The 20,704-nt window shown below is 42.9% G+C and overlaps 1 protein-coding gene across 7 annotated transcripts in view; it reads left to right on the top strand.

Moving 5' to 3' along the window:
• Positions 1–69: 69 nt before the first annotated feature.
• The window catches only part of ARHGAP17 (Rho GTPase activating protein 17), a 53,382-nt gene continuing 32,747 nt past the window's right edge, over positions 70–20,704 (top strand). For all 7 annotated transcript variants that reach the window (XM_014936344.1, XM_014936337.1, XM_014936338.1 and 4 more), the window contains exon 1: positions 70–237. In XM_014936344.1, the coding sequence (XP_014791830.1) occupies positions 185–237 (53 nt within the window). In that variant the 5' untranslated portion in view covers positions 70–184. The remainder of the gene's footprint in view (positions 238–20,704) is intronic.

Genomic DNA, 20,704 nt, shown 5'->3' with positions numbered 1-20,704 from the left:
CCGGCGGGTGTCCCTTGAGGGCACGTGATGGTGTGGGCAGGGCCGGAAGCGGCGGCGGGTTCCGGTGTGGGCGGGGCCGGTGAGCGGCGCCGTGAGCAGGGAGGAGGCGGGAGGCCGGGCCGGGGCCGGGGCGGCGGCAGAGCAGTGGGTGCCCGGCGGGAGGCCGGGGTGAACGGCCGCCGCCATGAAGAAACAGTTCAACCGGATGAAGCAGCTGGCCAACCAGACTGTCGGCAGGTGGGCGGTGGGGCCGGGGTCCGGTGGGTGGCCGTGGGGCCTTGGCTGGGCCCCGTGGGCTCGGGCGGTGGCTCCGCTCCCCGGCAGCGGGGGGGAAAAGGGGAGCGGAGCGGAGGCCATCGGCAAATCTCGGCGGGGCGGGGAGGCAGCGGGCACGGCGGGGCTTCCCGCGCCTCGCCTCAGCGGGGCTTTTTGTGGGGGAAGAAAAACTTGTGTCAGCGCAGAAAGAAACTGAGGGGAGGAGAGGGGGGGACAGAGGCCTTTAGTGCTCGGAAATTTATAAAAAAAAAAAGGCGAGGAGGAGGGTTTGGTCCTCGGTTTTCGCCCTGGGAGCGGGGTGACGGCCTGGGGCGGCTGGGCGGGTGTCAGCCCCGGGACACGGTGCGGGTCCGTCGGTGCCCGCTGGCACCGGGGCCCTCCCTCTTGCCGCTCCGTGCCTGCTGTCAGCCCCGAGGTGCGCTCGGGTGGGAGGGCACCCTGAGGCGCGGCGTCCTGCGGGGGCTAGGGACCCTCGGCTGTGCGGGAGAGGGTCAGGGTCGGGTTTTGGGTTGCGGGGACGGAAAGCGAAGGTCCCTTCGGGGCTGGGGGAGTGACAGCGCCGGGGTCAGGGGAGGCGAAGGAGCCGGGGGGTCCTCAGGGGGTGGCCCTGGCCCCCCCTGAGCTATTTGCATTGTGCGTTTCCTGTCTGGGCTCTTGTGACTTTCGTTTCCTTTGTTACTGTGTTAATATTGAGTTATTTGATCTATTTCTCGCTCTCTTTCACGTTTAAGAAGACTCTAGAGAATGCATCCCCTGTTAATTTCGTTAAAATTAAGTCGCAGGAGTCTTGTAGATATGATTGACACAGATTTCCACATGTCGGAGTCTTGGAAGGTCTTTAGCCTGATCCTGTGGAAACAAATCTGTGCAGAGACACAGGTGTGTCTGCCTTTAGCTCTTCCATGCGCTAAAAATGCAAATATAACTTCACTGCATTTCTAATTGAGTTCTGTATTTTTTTCCCCCCAGAAACTTCTCTGCTTTTAGTGAAAACTCGATCTGAAAACTTGTTTATACTAAAAGTATAAACTGTCGTGTTATCTGAGTTTATACTTTCATGGCCTCCACGCCAATAACTTGCTTAATATAATGTTTATTTTCTTTGGGGACCTACATACATATAAAACGGGTCAAGCATGTCAGCTAGTAATGGCTAAGTAGTAGATTTTTAATGGGGCATTTGTTTTGCAATAGAAGAGAGCGTGATTTCCAAACCTAACTTGTGCTCTTTCAGTCTCATTTCATATAAATTCATGGAGGGTTGTTGTGGTTTTTTTTTATATCGTCAGAGTGATTATTGGCATTCCCTTTTTGCCTGTGTTGGGCCCACAGGCTCCAAATCCCAAGTGGAATTCCAAGTAATCTGCGTTGTACCGAGTAGGATAAACATCTTGGGCAGCTTTCAGCTTCAAGAGAAAAATCAGAATTAAATCTGGAGAACTGTTTACAGTCATGTATGTGGGTTGGGAGGTTCGTAATGACCTTTGACTAAATGCAGCTGAAGCCCGGTGGAAGCCCTGGCTATCGGTCGTTTCACAACGGAGGTTCTCAGGGTGTGGCAGGATTATTGCTCATACTTCTACGCCAGGTAGTCTGCTGGTGCCTTAGAGCCTGGCTCTGAAACACTGAAGTTTTCTAGCTTCATTAAAATACAGACAAGTACCTGTAATTGTTTTTCTTTAAAAAAAAAAAACACCGAACTATTTAAAATGATGCTGACTCATCTGTTTTTATAAGCTTAATTTTAATAGCTGGTTTAAATTAAACTCAAAATCTGTTTCTCCCTTTCCTGTTTTAGTCACATTAAATACAAGCACATCCTTATTGCTTCTATCTTCTTGCTTATAGAATGTTTTTTAATAATAAAGTATCTTATGTTAGTCGTATGGATTCTTTACCCAAGAACATGCAAACTTTTCTTTGAATAGAGGTGAGAAGACTCTGAAGTGTGAGGGTAATCATAAAGTTTTGACCAGTGCTTGTTGCCTTTTTCACATATAAATTATATCCTCCTGTTTGTAAGTGCTTTAAATGAGCCAGATTGACCCTTCTAGGAATTGGTTTGTGTAGTCTTGATAGCACAAGGTGGTACTTAAGCTTTTGTTGCTGACCCTAATAATTGTGTCTTTCCAAGAAAGAAAATCTTTAAGGAAAAATGCTTATGTAATTGAAATAATTTTCATCACTGTAAATCTCTGTTAATTCTAATAAAACTCAGGAAACTTAGTTTATGGACATGATTTGGGGATGGGGGGAAGAAACAAAATTTGGGAGGTTTGTGTTGGCTTTTGCAATGTATGATCATCTGTATGTTTAGGATCTATAATAGTGGAAACTCAGAAGATATTTTTACGTTTCTCAGAGTGCAGTGTATTCATGTGCACAACCAAACGCTCTTTTCCCCCAACGTTGTTTTTCTTTCTTTTTTTTTTTGTTCATCATTGCAATGCTTTTATCTGACTTGCAAGATATCCTGTTGTCTGTAAAGAGGTTGAAATCAATTCTTTGTATTAAATGTTCGTTTAGATACAAACAGCATTTTAAATAATACCTGCTTTTGAGGCCCATCAAAGCCCATAGTCTAGTGGAGACTTTGATTTGATAAAGTCAGGGATAGTTTCTGAAAATGCTTCTGCATTTCTTCTCTTCTATTTGAGGAGGCGAGAGGGGTATCTCAGCCCTGCATGCTGAATCAAGAAACCAAGCATGATTAGACCAGTCTAAAGAGAAATACTTTACAGTTTTAATAATAGTTAACTTGAAAAACATTTTGTTTCAAGAGGTATCCAATGTGCTATTAAAATTAATTGGTGAATATTTAATATTACTGGTGTCCCTACATTTCATGTACAAGCCAAGCATTCAAATAGTCACCAGGGTCTTGTTTCATTTCCCAAAGTAAAATCACTTAGCAGTGAAACATTCGTGATTGGTTTCACTTGCAAATATCAGGGCTGAGGTTTTCAAATTTCGGGCAGTGCTGCCTTCTGTGGTTTTGATAAGCTCTCTAGAACTCGTGAGAAACAGGCCAGTCAGCTTTCAGTAGGATCTTGCAGGCACTATTAGCAGAGCCAGGTGTTTCTGGCAGTGGGTACCAGAACCAGGAGTGAACCATTTCAATTTTGTAACACTGAAGAAGAAAGAGGAAAAAAGAAAAAAGGTGTAGTGTGCTTCCCCATCTGGTGCTGTTGCAGTTTGCTGCTTTCTGAGATAGGTTTAAATTGAGGGGATGTAACTCATCAGTAGCCTTTTACATTTGGATAGAACAAGGAGACGAATCCTATGTCAAAAGGCAAGTTTTGGGGTTGTAAATGTCTTGGAGAGGTGCGGTGGTCGATATTTCAAGACCCCATAAGCTGTTGGGAATTGCTGGTGAATAAGCTGCCCCCACAAGAAGAGTAATATTTGGAGCAGTTTGGGCATCTGTACTGAGGGCTCACACACACCCCCCTACCAACACCTGGGTCGCTCGGGGACATTGTGTGGACTGTCTGCTCCTGTTGACCCCAGGGACATCTACCCTTCGATGTAATCTACTGCTCTGCAGGGTGATCTCTCTCTGGCTGTTGCTTTTTGTGGTGTTGTAGTAAGGGTATTTTCTACCGTTTGTCTTTTCACTTATTCAGAGCTTTTTTTTACCATAATCGAGAGTTGGGGAGAGCAGGGATGTTATCGTGAGGTCAGCAAACCTTGGTTCTGCATCAGTGATGTGTCTTTACCATGGTTTTGTTCCCTTTAACAAAGGGACGTTTAAAATAGTTCAGGATTTATCCCGTTCAGCTTGCCGTGCGTATGAATGATACTGCCTTCTTCACAGCTGGCTTCCAAAGGCTGGCATCCTTGGCCTTTGCCACCAATATGTGACTTAGGATCTCCTAAGTAACTCCTTAGCATGAAAAATAAGAAAAGATGGGCAAGAGCTTCATTAAAGCAGAGGAATGGTATTTGTGGAAGCCTATGAGTCTGCGTGGATAGTATTAAATAGAATTATGAAATATATGTAGGAAACTAATTAAAGAGGGGGTTAGCTGAGTGGAACAGGATTCCACAATAATTAATAGATGTGTTAAATATTTTGCAGCAATTATCTTGTGGATATTGTTGGATGCCTGAAGACAAGTATTCAATCTGCCACTGGGTACTTTATGTATTTGACAGCTTTATTCGAAGTGTTGCAGCTGTGCAAGCAGGCATTCCTGCTGAGGGGAACAACTCAAGCTCTGGTTAACCTTTAAAGTAAAATACCAATTATTTTTCTATATAAACCTGAAGGAAAGGGGGAAATGAAACAAAATATTTTGCCTTTTATAGGCAACTGGCAGTTTAAGCACTGGTCTCTGTAGTTCTGCTTCAGAGAGACTGGCCAAGTCTGGGCCAGGTGACTGAGACAACCTTTTGTTGGGAAGTGGCATCAGAACTTTCTCAGGGCAGCCTTATATGAGCTATGAATCTCTGTGTGTGCTGGTTCTCATGTCATGGTGAAAGATCTCACATCTCGTCAGGGAGAACTCATGAGAAGCAGGGCTGGGGCATGTAGGGGAGCAAGACATGGCTTATCAGGAGATCATTAGTTCCACATGAGCTGAATTAGTGCATCAGAATAAACTGGCATCTTGACCATGACAGATACACAGATAATCACAAAATAACCAGCTCAAATCTGGCATTATTTTGAGCTACATCCAAACTCCAGCCCAAGCAATTGGAAATATCTTGAAATGTCTAGTGAGGCTTAAAAAATAAAGGGGGAGAGGGAGTGGAAAAGAAAAGCATAACCCTCATTCTGAGCATCATGATTTTCAGGTGGCCTGTGATTCCTTAGAGGCTATGTGCTGAGATTGCTTTTAATGGAATTTATCTGTTAATTCCTCTAAGTCTTCATCTGTTTTGAGGACCACGGCTCATATCCCCTGGGAACAGTTCTTCTGTTCGGCACACACATTTCATACAGTGCCCTGTGAAGTGGAAGTCGTGCAATAGGCTTTAGTGCGTGCTTTTTGACAGATTTGAAGAGGTGAGGTACGACCTTCCTAGTGTGTTTGTGCCTTTCCTTGGGATGCTTCCTGAGCAGGTACTCATCCTAGCAGATCAGCTGTGTTTTAGGCTCAGAAATGAAAAGGATTATATTGTGTAAGATGTCAACAAAGGCAATTCTTCAGATATCTACAAGGGCTTGTTTTCTAATTTTCATACTCTTTTATAAATTACAAAGGGAGACAGATTTTGATTAGAAGCTCAGGAAGTATTTTGCTTTATAGTTGCAGTCATCTCTGATGAAAATAAATGTTCAGAGGTATTGTCATTAAAGGCTTTCAAATGATACACTAATAAGCATTTGAACTACATAGCTAAGTAATTCATATGAGGAATGAGTCCACAGAGATGTTTGTATAATGCTGTTTACTTACAGAAAAACAGGTTGGTAATTAATGACACTTGTTAGACTGTCTAACAATTTTACACGGGCTAGGCTTTCCTGCCACTGGGAATATGACTATTAATGTTGTTCCCATCAATTTATTTTTTCATCTTTTAGGTGCAATCAGCAGAGTACCATACAGATTAAAAGTTATTCTAGCCAACTGGTCTGGAAATTTTAGGTCTGGCGAAGATCAAGACTGATAGAGATGGATATACTTACTAGGAGAGATACTCTATCTGCCCTTAGGCTGTTAGAGTAATTTAAACCAGGGACAAGCAGATCTGACTAATTAGAAATCTGGGAGAGACCACAAACCTCCTTAGAAAGATCTTTTTTATGCAAGAAGCTAGCATACTGTAGCTTCTTTACTAGTTTTCCACTGTTTAAATACAGCTTCTGGTATACGAATAGGTTTTTCCAGGCCCTGTGCAGATGACATTACTGTGACTCCATAGGAGTATTTAAATCTGTCTTTTAATAGCTCATGCCCTGCATAAAAAGTACTATGCTAAACTATATTTAGTGTTTCTTCAAGCCACTTGGCAATCTGCAAGTCGGAATTGTTGTTACTGTAACATAATTATGACATTAAAACAAGTTACATTAAAATGACTGTTACGATTCTATGAATGATTGCATACAGTGGAGCTACGTTCAGTCAGCCGGTATAACATTAACCCTACAATGCCATTTAATGTCAAAGAAATACTTCTTTCATGTTTTTGCAGTTCTTGTGTGGAAAAAATAATTTAGTGTGATCCTGGCTCACCCAGACATCCTTTAAAAAGAAGCTAAGTATGATGAGCGTTATTTACTTGGAATGATTGTCATTGGTAAAGGTGTTTGAAAAAGTGGTAAACAACATGAAATATGTTCGTATTTATTGGCAGGGGGAGAATCTGCTTTGTGCTTGGTCTTTTAGGTTGGCACTTGTCTATATCTGAGTACTCGGGAAAAGAAAAAGAAAAAAATCTCGTTTCAGTGTTTATAGTAGTTATCTTAAACATTTCCTGTTTATCTCCCAATGAAGTTCGAGGTCTCTTTAATTAGAACATTGACTTAGATCTTTCTGGATGGAAGATTAATTCAATGACAGGTTTAAAGGGTCTGAGTGGATTGAATTAGGGAAGATCTGTTTTCCTGAGCGTGTGCAGACTTTTGGACTTCACGTAACTGACCGTCATCGACTGATTGAAATAAAAACATGTGCAGATGCCAAAGCCCTGGTGTATCGTAGTGAAGGGAGTGTGTTATCTGCGTGTGAGTAGTTTGGCTGTTGAGGGGGCAGAGCCAGGAGGCACGAAGCTTTATATTGGCTGAAACACCAGAGTTGGCATAAACAGCAGCATGGGCTTTTCATTGCCCCTCAGCCGCTTCAGGGCTTCTCTATGGGCTGTGCAGAAGTGCAGGGCTTTGGGAAATGGTGTTTCCATCTGAGATGCAAGCAAGGGAAGAACCAACAGTTGCCCCTTTAACACTGCTTCCAGCCTCAGCAGTATCAACAAAGTTTCTCGGTATCTGCATATTTATCTATTTCCTGCACCCTTTGGGGAAAACTGACACAATGTAATGTGTTGTGCAGCTCAGGAATCTGATTTTTCTAACAGTACAAACTTCCAATTATAGAAAAAACATGCAGCTATTATGTTTTCAGTGTGGGGCTGCTTCTTGTGGTAAGAGTTGGCACTCGTCAATGTATTTGCGACTGCCATTAACGCAGGGACAAACGGAATAGCTTGTGGATATAAACTGTGTCCAAGCTGTGGTCTAGATTAAATTTTGTAAGCGTGTCTGTTAATCCCATTGATCAATGTACCCTTCAAAGAGGATTGCCAAAGCCAAAGGAAAAATTACCTGAATTTAGCTAAGTTGAGGACTTAAGTGACTTTCTTCAGTCGTTTCATCTCGGTGGGCAAGTAGTGAGCTGGTGAGGTCTGTAAGGCTGAGTGCCTGCTGCTGCCTGTGAGGAGCTGTATTGCTGTGCTGGAACCCCTGGGAAGAAGAGAGGTTTTGTCTGTGAGCAGATGGTCAGAAAACAAAGGAGTGTATTCTGGCCTGCTTCTAGGTGTTCCCTCCAAGTTTTGTAAAGACAGTTTATCAGTATCTCTTAATTCCTCAGGGATCGAGATGATCTCATGTCGGTTTAAAGTCTAGGTCATTAAAAATCCTTACGCTCAGAAACTGTTAAGAAATTGAGTTTTTAACATGTTTCTCTGCAGAAGTTGTTTGCTGTGTTTAATGCTAAGCCTTTATTGCATTGCAGTGTGGTGTTTTCCAGAAAACCACCGTATTAAACTTTCCAGATACAAGTGCAACACGAAGTAGTGCTCTTCCAAGGGCAGCAACAGGTTTTAAATCCAATGAGTAAGTATTGGCTCAGCCCTCAGCTTAAAAAGCCTCATCACTTCTGATCCAATTCCAGACCACATGAAAACCTAGGAACGCCTCGGCTGGGCTGCCTCTGTCTTGCCCAACGTCCAGCGGCCAGAAGCAGATGACGTTGGGAGGCTGCGAGGCCCAGCTGTCCCGTGGTAGTTCCCACGCATCTTCTCATGGCCACCAGCTGTGTCTGTCTCAGGAGCTTCCTGAGCCAGAGGTGGCTTCTGTGGGGCTGATGTCTGATAGCACCAGGCACGTGGTGGTCATTGACTGCGCCATCGTTGCTAACGCAGAGCTCTGCTTTACCAAACAGATGAAGAATGTGTTACAGCTGTCGTCTGCTCCTCTGCATCTCCCAAAGTCCAAATCTCAACAGTTTCAACTATTTGTTTTCACAAGTGAAATCATGTAGCAGAGAAACATGTGTCTCTGCGCCTGCCGTCTGTAAGAATGAGCTTTTGCATGTGTTACCTTATTTTCCTGGGCAGTGGGTGCTTCCAGGGCAAGTAAAGCTTCAGTTATTTTCCTTCCCCGTAGTAGATGTAGGAAGTGCCTTTCAAACTCAGGTAAAAATTTCTGGTATTCAGTAATGAAGAATGACTTGGTTTAGTTTAGTGCTAAATTTTGTTGACTGGAAGATACCTTAATAAATTGTTGTTTAGCTAGAGAACTAGCTAAAGCCTGTTGGTTAGAAGAAAAGAGGGATTATTTAACTTGGTGGCAGGCTTGTGTGTCAACTGAGCGGGCAGTGTGTAAAATACTTGAGATTTTTCTTGCAGAAAAAGAACCTAAAAGATTCCAAACTTGAGGACTTGAGAAATATTAATTCCTCTCTTGCACGCATGCCCTCACCACCTCCTTTGGCTCTGTTCATTGTGCTGCTGCTTGATGAAACAGATCAGAGGATGGGGGAGTTGGACTAGATGATCTCTAGAGGTCCCTTCCAACTCTTACAATTCTGTGATTCCATGACTGATAAAACATTGAGGATAGACAGACAGATGCTGTAGGATCTGTTGTAGCTGGATCATCTTGGGCTTCCTGGTTTGCTGGGGGTCAGGATTGCACAGCAAGGGCAAAGGGAGCATCTGCCTCAGGAAAGCACCGTCTTGTGTTGCCTTAAAAAGATGGATAAAATGTCATTTTTCTGTGCAGAGATTTCTCAGGTGGTTTCACAGGGTTTTGAAGGGTCTAAGGCAGAAATAATGATTGTACCAAATGTGGCACAGCACGTAACTGGAGCCTGAGTCACCTGTGCGGCTGCCGGGGGGAAGCACCGCCGGGAAGCAGAGGAGGCTGGAAGAGTAGGAAAGGCTATACTGTCCAGGGGGGTTAGGTACATCCACGGTGGAGGTTTTGGTATCTGACATAACGGCAGAGTAATGAAGGTAAAAATATACATGAATCTGCTTTAGTGACAGCTGCTGAGCTGTCGGCTGTGAACCTGCACTCTGGAGAAATCCAACTCTTCTGATGTTTATTCATGTAAACAAAATAAACTTGGTATTACCCTCTTGGTGGATGAAGCTGTGATTCCTTGATTCTAATTTGATCTGATGGTGGCTCTTTAGAGCGAATAATTTTAATATCAGGTTATGCCCCGAGTCAAAATCCTAAAATAGTTATGATTTAATCTGCTAAAATAGCTAGAAGTGATCTAACAAGCTGTTTCAACCTGATGCTGTAATGCGATACACTTGGAATTTATGAAAGCAAGTGTATTTCTTAGATACTTGCATGGTATTTTTAGGTTATGATAATGGATCTGTGACCAGAATGGCTCTTTAGAGGTCATTGTATTAGCGAATGATGAAACGCCAAATACATATGATCTTTTTAGGATGTGGTTAAATAAAAAGTGTCTTACTGTGTTAGAAGTGTTTTCTGATATTGTGCACAGTTTCCATAAAGGTTTCATAACTTAAAATAGAAGTAGCTCCAGCCCCCTGTCTTACAGAGACCCAGCAATTAGCTGTCTCCCATTTGCCATGGCACAGCTCTGATCTGCAACCTTTGGCAGTTGAATAATGCAAATTAAGCTGGGTAAGATATGGCTGATCTCCTGTAATTCAGAACCAAGTAGCTTCACAGCAGCTGGTGGTGACATATCAAGTGATTTGAACAGATTAGTGTGCTTGATTACCCCATTTTTTCAGGGTTGCCTGCTTGTTACAGGTACCAGTCTTGAAAGCAAGGCTAAATTTGGTCCTCACCGACGCTGTCGTGCCTAAAGCAGCACTTAATGTCTAGACAAGACAAAAAAAAAAGGGGAACTTTCTACAATCCTTTTTATCCGCACCATTGCTTTGCTGACTGAATTAGAACATTTTGGTTAAAATTTATTCCTTAGGAACCAAACAGCCTTAAAAGCTTTGCGTTCGTAACCGCTATTCCATGGCAGATAAAAGCATGTCAGAATGGTCGTGCATCTTCTGCTTGGCCAGTCCTGCTGTCTCAACAGGAAACGAGCTTTCATAAATACACACCAGCTGGGTGAGGTCACAAGTTCTTCTCCTAAGTGAGGTGGAGCCTGGTTTTTTTTTTTTTCTTCCTTGACACAGATTGTTTTCTTGTGAAGTTAATTGCATTGCAAAATGACAGAAACATCCTGGAGTGGCTGCAGAGGAGTGAATCAAAGAGCCAGGAGATCTGCAAAAAAAATGAGTATGCAAAATGTCTGAATCAGTTTTAGACGAGAAGGATCCATAAAGGAGGAGTTTTTTCCTTCTGTCTTACAAGTTGTCCTCTGCCAGAAGTCACTGAACTGAGATTTTTGCATAAATATTCTCCTTGGCTATATTGCGTATTTCTTAATATCCCAACGACACTTCCTTTCATTAATTTTCACTCTGGAAAAGTGGTGACTTGTGCAGCTGAGCATTGCACAGAAAAGGTAGGTCATTGCTGAGAAGGGTTGATGCTGTTGGAGCCTGCCACTTGGGGCATGCACATGCACACACGTCCTTGGTGACAGAGGTGAGGCTACAAAAAGCTACTTTAGCCAGTGACAGGAAAATTAAGTTATAAAGGTTGACCCTTCTTTAGAAGATAAATTGCCTTGTGTGCAGATTGGGAAGTTATAGCTGTGATATGACTTTGAAAAGTACAGCAGATTATTCAAATGCCAACTTTTTTTTTGTCATCTGTGAACTAATTGTCAATAGGAAATGTTAATCCACCTGATTTAAAGTTCTGTTTTCTGTAGAAAATGAAGGGGAGATAGCTAACATTTTCATACAGGAAAATAAATGTGAGCTAAACTGTTAGAGCTTCTCTTTCAGTTGAATGTTGAACTGGCTTGTCCTGCTGTAAGCCGATTTGGTACGCAGATCAAGTGTTCTGATCTGGTGTTTTTTGTAGGAATGGAACAGTAGGATAAACTAATCCTGGTTTTGTAACAGCAGGTCCAAGTGTGTGTTGAAGAAATGCAGAACAGGTTAATAAACCCTGATTAGACTGTTAGTCTGAGACTCCTATTTCTTTCTGAAACTTTTGGTTTTATGCTGGAACAGCAAAAAACATCCTATGCAACGCGTGGCAGGGTGGTCATGGCATAGTTCTGCATGTTATACACATTAATGTGCTCTTGTATACACTGTATCTAAGCAACATAAAAACACACATCTATATTCAGTGCCGTAAACCCCAGTAATGGGATGAGTCGTCTCAATTGCAGACTAATTGTCAGACTCGGCGCAGAAACTCTTTCCTGTTGGTGAAACATAATGAAGGGCTCAGCCATTAATTGTTAATCGTGGCTACTGATCAGAAAATCAGTGCAAAGGCTTCATTGTGAAACAGTAGGCATGAAGAATAATCCCTATTTTGTCACCGGCCTATTAGTTGATTTTATATAACCTCCAGTCCCTGAAATCCCCTATCCTTTTTTTTTAACTGTTATTTCAAAGCTTCCAACTCCTTTTTGCTTTTTAGTTTCTATTCCTACTTCATTGTTCTGCCTTTTCTGTGTTTCCTTGTTTTGCTTTTTGTGTTGATTCAGTTTGGTTCCCTTTCAAAGGCTTTCTCTTGCCAGTTTTGTGAATCCCCGAACTTAAAATAGACCTGTCTGGACAGTATATTAAATTAAGAACAGCATTACCTTTGCTGAAATGTTCATTTTTAGACTGGAGTTTTTTAACACTTAAGGAAGGTAATAAACTGAAATATCCTGCCAAAATGCAAAATACCCAAACAAATATGCAACATATGCCCAGGATTTTTTTTTTAAGTAGTTCAGTGTATTTTGCTCATTCCTGTATGGCATAGTTTTCCTATTCAAACATGTCTGCGCTGTAGAAGGTTTGCCTTTGCGAAAGGTGGTACTGCTTCTTGGAACCTTTTTTGTGGCTAGAATGGAAAGTGGTGTCTTGTTCGAAAGTTCAGGGTCAGTTTGAGGTTTTTTGGTGGGTTTTTGCCTTTTTTTCCCCTTTCTCTTTAAATGTGAAGGAGTTCTCATGTCAGCAGGTGGTTTGGCAGTCTTTGCCTAAAACTAAAAGCTGCCAAACCCACGTGTAGGAAATTCATGAGCCGTTCTTTTGGCCAGAAACACCAGCTGCTGCCCAAACTTTTGTGGTCAAGAGGTTCAGCTGCATCGGGCTTTACAGCAGTGCCCGTTTTGCAAAGCGTCGATTCCCAAACTACCCTTCCATGGATCCCCCCACCCCTTCTCTGTGCTCGCACGTGTCACCTTGGTGGTGAAGTTAATCTGACTGAAAAAAATGGGTTTTCTTCCAACCAGGTTAGTTGTCAGCCGGGTCAGCCCTTTGAGCTGGAGACTAGTGGAGATGCTTGTGCCAGGGAAAGGGAGATGGGAGCAGCCGAGGGTGGCAGGAGGGAGGACACAACAACAACATTTTTCAGCAGCTCTGCCAGCTGATGTCACCTCCGTGTTAATGAAATGTTGGCCCCAGGGTGCAGTTTTGTGATCAGCTTAATATGATCTTAAGTAGCTGCTGTTGCTAAAAGGGACAGAATTCCCCTGTCCCTGCTCTGGTGCCAGTTCCCCTGCCCGGGGACGGGGAGTGGGGCAGCCATGGGGTGGTCCAGGGAGGGGACCGAGACAACTGGAAACGAGTCATTTTTATGGGATGTAATTCCAGTCTGAACTGCCTGTGACTGCTGCTGATGCAGGGGAGGGACGTGAGGAGCAGGGACCTATACCTGATATTCAGGGAAGAGGGACTGTTTTGGGCAGGACCCTTGAAAGGAGAAAGGTTGTAGAGAAGCATGTGAGGGAGGAATCCATCGCTTGTTCCTTGTGCTGGGCTTGATTTGGTGGTGGCTCGAGCTGGCACAAATGCTCTGGAGGGACAAGAAGAGCCAGCCCAGGGAGGGGAGGTGGCTGCAGGGTGATTTATTTCTACTGCTTTAGATGGGTTAATTTTCAACCAGACCTAGTGCTCTGATGGGACTCTGGCTGTGAGCGCTGCTGGAGCACGGAGGCGGCAGGGGAAATCCCACTTTGGCAGCAGCTGCATTTATTTTGGCTTGCAGAGATTGTAAAATTGCACCTGAGATGAAGGAATAGCTAATTCAATAATTATTTAGGTTGCTTTCTGCTCTACTGTCTCTCTTATTAAAATTGTACCCAGCTAATTTTAGATAAAATTATTCTACCTAAGTAGAAGGTTGTTGCTTCCTTGGAGGAGGGAAGGACCTTGTGTGAAAATAAGGTTTTTAATGTAAATAAATACCGGGCAACTAAATATTAAAACCAGTTTGTTACCAAGTTATTGTGAAGGATGTTTGTATACATTTTTAAATAAATTATATTAATAATTGATATGTTTGGAAAATTCAAGTTCTATAGTAACGTTAAGTAGAGTGCACTTAGTGTGGGAAATTTATATGGTAATAAATAAATTAAGGGGGAAAAGCAAGGCATAGAAAATACATTGTGATTGGATAGCTTTAGAAAGTTTCTTGTGTAGCTTAGTTTTGTCTCGCATTCCTTGGGGGTTTTTATCACTAATTTGTGACAGCCTTACATAGGAGCTTCTGCTTTGGGGAAGAAACATGACTGCTGTTAAATTTCATCCTGACTGGGTTTAAGCATTTAGAATTTTAATCCCCTGCAGCAGAACTTTGCATTTCCTTCTGAAGGTATTAATACTTTTACAGATCGAATGCACATTTTAAAAAGCCACATTTTGTTATATTGGCCTAACATGCACTCTGAGTGGAGGTTTGGTTTTTTTTGAAAGTCGAAAAGAATACAGGGAGAGCTTTGTTAGCTATAACTTTGTTCATATTATGAAATAGTAGGTTAGCAATAAGTATTTGATTTGCTGGGACAGTGGTCAACTGGAAACACTTAACTGTAAAATTTTTATTTGTATCCAGAAATTTTAAAGCTATCAGACTCATCAAAGGCTGCTCACTAAAACATCGTTTCCTCCATCAAACAAAATTGCTTTAAATCTGCTTCTGCATTTAAACCACAATTGTGGTTTTGCCATATAGAAAGTTCAACTTAATCTCTCGTTTGCAGTGCATGTGACTCAAAATTATCTACCTAGATTTGTTACATAGACTCACTGTTTGAACAGTATTTTTTCCTCCCATTGCACTATATTTGGTTTAATTCTCAATATCTAATATTAAAAACATCTATTTTACAAGGAGGGGGTTGGAGTTCTGAAGGGCAGAGCAGGGCCTTGCTGTACCTCCGAGAGCGGCCCTTAAAATAGGATTTGGCTTCAGCCGCTGTTGTTCTAAATAGCTAAATTTACTGCCTCGCTTGGGAGAGGAGCCTTGGATCCATTTCATTTAGGGAAGGCATTTCAGATCCCCTAATGCGAACAGTCTGTCATGTGTTTCCCTGCAACTGCAAAGGAACAGTCTGCTTTCTTTCCAAGATGATTATCTTCCTAAAGCCTGGTCTGCCTTTAATTAGAGGAGGCAGGCTTCATTCTTCCACATCGGATAGCTGAGATTATGGAAGAGAGCAGAGCTGCAGCTTTTAGATTGAGAGACCAAGCATTTTGATGGAGGAGCTCAATGGAGAAAGGAAGACAAAGGAGCAGAAATCTTCTTTTGCTTATTCAGGCCTCAATTGTAGTTTTGCAGCTCCTGGGTTTCTGAAGATAAAGATCTCAATTAATGAAATATTTTAGTGCCTTAGAGCTGATGCACCATTTTTTTAAAGCTATTCTAAAGGATTTGAAGCTCAGAAACTGCAGTAACTCCATGGGTTAAAACTGGTGACCTGAACATCACTGCAGCGTGGACCTTCCATGGGAAGTGGGCTGGTGGGTTGTCTCCTCCGAAACAGCAGCCTTTGCTGTGATTCCTGCTACTGCCATTAGAGCATCAGTGGTCACCAGGTTACAGAGAAAACAATTTTAGTACTCGTGCAGCAGTTTATATTGTCAATTTGGGTGAAAAAACAGGGACAGTAGGCAAACTCAAGTCTAACTGGTGACTGGTTGTGAGTGGTGTTCAGTAAATACAAGTAGATCTTGAAAATGGTGACTGTCACCTGACAGTCATTCTGAAGTGATTTTAAAATGTTTGAAATAGCTCACAGAATATTGGTACTTACCGTGGGTCATGCTAGTTTCTCTTGAAAACAATCCTACAGCACCAAGGATCCCAATTCCTTACCTTACTTTCAGTATGAACACTGGGGTTTTTTTATGGTAGGGATTATTTTGGGGCTTGTGTGACATAATGAACGTGGTTTCTGTGGTGAGAAGTCTGCTTGGCCAAACACGTTTCTGCTCTGGCTTGTCTTCAGGATGCTGTGCAGGTGAAACCAAACTCCTACAGCATATCCAGAAAGCTGAGTATTGCCATAGGCTGCCAAAGAAAGCAAAATAAATCCTTCGTAATAAAGTGGTTTTGAAAAGTGACCTTTACTATACGTGTTGGTGAAGGCCACAATTGTAGGTTTTTTGCTTTCCAGTTGCACAGAAAGATCTGTTAATGTGTTAAAGATCTTGGCTTCTGAAAAGCATATACAAATGTGGGATCTAGACAGAAGAGGAGGAGAGGGAAATGTGTATGTTGCAACCTGTACTTTAAATTCTAGTCCAGATCAGGAGCCTTTGCGTGAGCCTGGCTGCCTGGGAGGAGGAAAGGGCAGAGAAAAATCTTCACACCTTCTTCTGAGTGTGAAACAAGAGGCTCCTTGCATCTCCTTGATTTCTTAAAGTCAAAACCAAGTGAAAATTAAGGAAGATACTGCCATAAACAATTAATTATTTCACATTTGGATACTGACTGCAGCAGTCACTTTAAGTGTACGATAAATGGCACTCAGGAGTCGCTTCATCTGTACGTTGGTGCTTCACCTGCATCCTTACTGAAAGGGCATCACTGGGTCTGCCTCTGGACTTGTTCAGCTGTTTCAGCAATTTCTCCCAATTGAAATTTTCATAGGATTTAAAATTGTTTGATGTGTTTCATAATTAGGTTCCATAAACTTGCATTGTAAAATGCAGGGTTTACTCCGCTTAAAAAGGAAGCCTGTTCCTGGAATTAAGTACAATGTCAAATGGGGAAATGTAAGCTGGTAGTTCTGAAACGCCTTTAAGTTACATTTTCTATGAAGTTTGTCTTAGTGAATGTTAAAAAAGCAAACCTTTTAGAAGGAAAATGGTAATCTAATTCTGGATTCCTTGTTTTGGAACAGAGCTGCTGATTCTTTCATTTTTCCTGGCAGCAAATCCTGCCTATTGTATGCGGAAAGCAGGCAGGATGTGCTGCCAGCCCGGCAAAGGTGCTCTGAAGTGTTAACTCAGGCAGCAAAGCTAATCTGGTTACTCTTGGTAACAAACAAATGCTTTGTTTAAGGAAAATCAAACGGCAGGGAGGGCTAGCTTTAATTTTGTCTCATGTTTCGGGTGGATGTCTCCTCGCTTCCGCTGAAATCTTTCCAGAATTCAGGAACGTGGACTAGTTTCGTCATGAAGCAAACAACCCTCCTGTAGCATCACCTCCCGCCAGCTCCACCTCCCATCCCCAGCCCGTGAGTCAAGGTTTCTGTTTCCACTTTGACATTTGAACTGAGTCACTTGTTCTGTTGTGAATCTCCAAGTTTTTATGGCTCTTCATGTCAGGATTGCGCTTGTTCCTTCCTTGTTAGCCTTTCAGGGTGTAAATTTCCACTGGTTTTGTAGCTTGGGAGATCGGCCTCCAGGTCAGGACTGATGCCCTGGTGGTGGACAGGATCCTGCTGTGAAACCTGTGAGATTTCAAATGGTTTAAATAGAGCCTCTTCATTTTATACATGGAAATGTAAATTCTTTCCTGGTAGAAGATAAACACTTTTATCTCAGGAATCCTCATCTGCTGTTTCCAGATGTACAGAGAAGATTTCAGGCCTGGAATGGTGAAGGAGCTGTAAAATGAAAAAGTGAGGGGACCAATTTTAAACCTGTTAAAGCTACTCTGCTCACCCTGACCATGATGGAGCCAGGCAGGGAGTAACAATGCTATAAAACACTTAGAGAAGGCCAATTGAGGGCACATGCAGTATATTTTCAAAATGCCACAGCAAGCTAAGGTATTATAATTAACGTGTCTAGAATAAAAAATAACAGTCTTTCCACTCTCAAGTATCTTGGTTTTTTTGCTTGGAGTCAGTTAAGGCAATTATTTCTGGCCATGCCACCCCCAAACAGAAAATGGCACCAGCATTTATGTGGCATCTCGTATTTCATGTTAAGTATAGTATTTTTTGTATTTAAAGAAAAAATAAAAATTGTTTCAAGAGTGAATTTGGCAACAAATATTTTGTTGAAAATTATAGTTTCTCAGTGTAACAGTATCAGAAAGTGAAAACCTAGCTCTGCCTCAGGCTTTTTGTCTGTCTTTGGTGAATGCCACATTCTTCATACATTGTTCACCTGAGCTGTACTGGGAGCCTAAGCTGCTCTTTGCTACCTGTTCCCACCCCGGAGCTGTGTCAGAGAGGTTCTTTGTCTAAAGGGTGAATTTGGGGAGCTGAATTGGCTGAAAAAGGAACTGTTTCTGCCGGATTATTTTAGGTCAGCTTGGCTGCCTGGGCTGATTTACCCCCCGGCTGCACCAAGTGTAGCAGTGGCAGGAGAGAGGCGCTGAAGAAGCCAGGAGCTGCTTTTGGAGCTCGGGGAACTCTGTGCTTTGGATGCTTATGGTGGGCAAAATGTCCTAACTCAGTGTGGGAAATAGTTTGAAAGTACCGTTTTTAAGGAATTCAGTAGTTTTGATCCTCTTTGCTCATTAAGGAGGTGATTACAGCTGCAACAAATGTTTGTTCAGTTTGGGTTTTAGAAGCAGTCTCTTCAAATGCGCTGCTGAATTTTAATTGGAAAAACTCTGGACCCCGATTCACATAAAGGTTCTTGGCGTGGCAGGTCTCCTGCCTAGTGTAGCAGAAAAAAAACTTCACCTTTGGTTCTCAGAGACCCTCCTTTCCCAGGGGACCAGCTCTGTTCCTGCTTCCAGTGGCCTGCTGCCAGCCTAGCAGCTATTTTATATATGGGCAGCCCATAGGGAGTGATGCCAAGCCCTGTGCCCAGAGTCCGGGCTGCTGCTCGTGCCGTGCTCCATCCCGTCTCACGTAGAAGGTGTCGGGAGGCTCCGGGCTGAGCAGATCCCAGTTTCCCTGCCCTCTGCCATCCCGAAGCACGGGGATGGATCCTACACAAACAGCTGGGTCGCAAATCGGCATGTTTGGGGCCCCCGGCGCACGGGAGGGGCTGGGAGGGCAGGGCGTGCTTTCCCCATTAGTAATAGCTTGGAGGGACCTCGTTTTGCAACTGAGACTTAACTGTTTGGACTGTATTGAGTTTAGCTGCTGGGAATGTAAACAGCCCCGGCTGCTGTAATCTGGGTTTGGGCTGGGCTGTGGTGGGGATGTGCCGTGGGGGGGTTTCCAGTGAAGGGTCTCCAGGCTGGATGCAGCTACCAGAGCTGTGGGGTCTGAGAAAGCCCTTGGGAACGCACTCTGCAACAAAATCTTCCCGTTCTTAATCAGTTCTTCATTCCAGAAGGCTGTATTTCTTCATCGCTTTATGCTACTGACTAGTTAAGATACAAACAAGACCTAATAAGGGATAAGGGCAAAACTAATTAGCACTGAAGAAGAATTCTTTTACTTTTTGTAAACTTGCCTATTCTCTAATCAGTCAGCGTAAGGAATTAGCTTCCCATGAAGCTGCAGTTAAATGTAAAGTTTAAACTAGTAGTACCTGTTACTGGGAGGAAGACAGAGATACCTTTGATGGTTTGTTGCTCTTTCCCCAGGTGACTGCTGGCTGAGGAATCAGCTGTGCTGTATTGCAAGGTTGCAATTTCTGTTTCGTGGCTGTGGTCACTGAAAACCTCTATTATTTCGAGGCTCTTTCTCGGCTTCCTTATTAAAGGTGGAATGTGGGCCTGCAGGAAGGGTGAGGTCTTCCCTCTCTGCGTTTCCGAACCTGACATCATCATCAGTGGCTTTTCTAAATCGGCGCTGGCCTGGGGACGCTGTCCTGCTGCCACCGAGGGATGACTGGGGAAAACATCAGAGGAGAGGAGATCCAGATTTTCAAGCTGTGACTTCAAATCCTTGATAAACCTGTTAGGTGTGCAGAGATAAATACATGAAAATTGTTTAGCACTTCACATAATGATATACAGTCTGCTGGTGACCGTATTTTAAATGGAAACAAACTTCTACTAGCACGTTACTGGAAAGATCTGTTAATGTGTTAAAGATCTTGGCTTCTGAAAAGCATATACAAATGTGGGATCTAGACAGAAGAGGAGGAGAGGGAAATGTGTATGTTGCAACCTGTACTTTAAATTCTAGTCCAGATCAGGAGCCTTTGCGTGAGCCTGGCTGCCTGGGAGGAGGAAAGGGCAGAGAAAAATCTTCACACCTTCTTCTGAGTGTGAAACAAGAGGCTCCTTGCATCTCCTTGATTTCTTAAAGTCAAAACCAAGTGAAAATTAAGGAAGATACTGCCATAAACAATTAATTATTTCACATTTGGATACTGACTGCAGCAGTCACTTTAAGTGTACGATAAATGGCACTCAGGAGTCGCTTCATCTGTACGTTGGTGCTTCACCTGCATCCTTACTGAAAGGGCATCACTGGGTCTGCCTCTGGACTTGTTCAGCTGTTTCAGCAATTTCTCCCAATTGAAATTTTCATAGGATTTAAAATTGTTTGATGTGTTTCATAATTAGGTTCCATAAACTTGCATTGTAAAATGCAGGGTTTACTCCGCTTAAAAAGGAAGCCTGTTCCTGGAATTAAGTACAATGTCAAATGGGGAAATGTAAGCTGGTAGTTCTGAAACGCCTTTAAGTTACATTTTCTATGAAGTTTGTCTTAGTGAATGTTAAAAAAGCAAACCTTTTAGAAGGAAAATGGTAATCTAATTCTGGATTCCTTGTTTTGGAACAGAGCTGCTGATTCTTTCATTTTTCCTGGCAGCAAATCCTGCCTATTGTATGCGGAAAGCAGGCAGGATGTGCTGCCAGCCCGGCAAAGGTGCTCTGAAGTGTTAACTCAGGCAGCAAAGCTAATCTGGTTACTCTTGGTAACAAACAAATGCTTTGTTTAAGGAAAATCAAACGGCAGGGAGGGCTAGCTTTAATTTTGTCTCATGTTTCGGGTGGATGTCTCCTCGCTTCCGCTGAAATCTTTCC

This window comes from Calidris pugnax, unplaced genomic scaffold (assembly GCF_001431845.1).
Source record: "Calidris pugnax isolate Ruff unplaced genomic scaffold, ASM143184v1 scaffold17, whole genome shotgun sequence".
NCBI lineage: Eukaryota > Metazoa > Chordata > Aves > Charadriiformes > Scolopacidae > Calidris > Calidris pugnax.
Note: the sequence above shows the minus strand (reverse complement) of the source record. Positions and strands in the feature narration are given on the sequence as shown.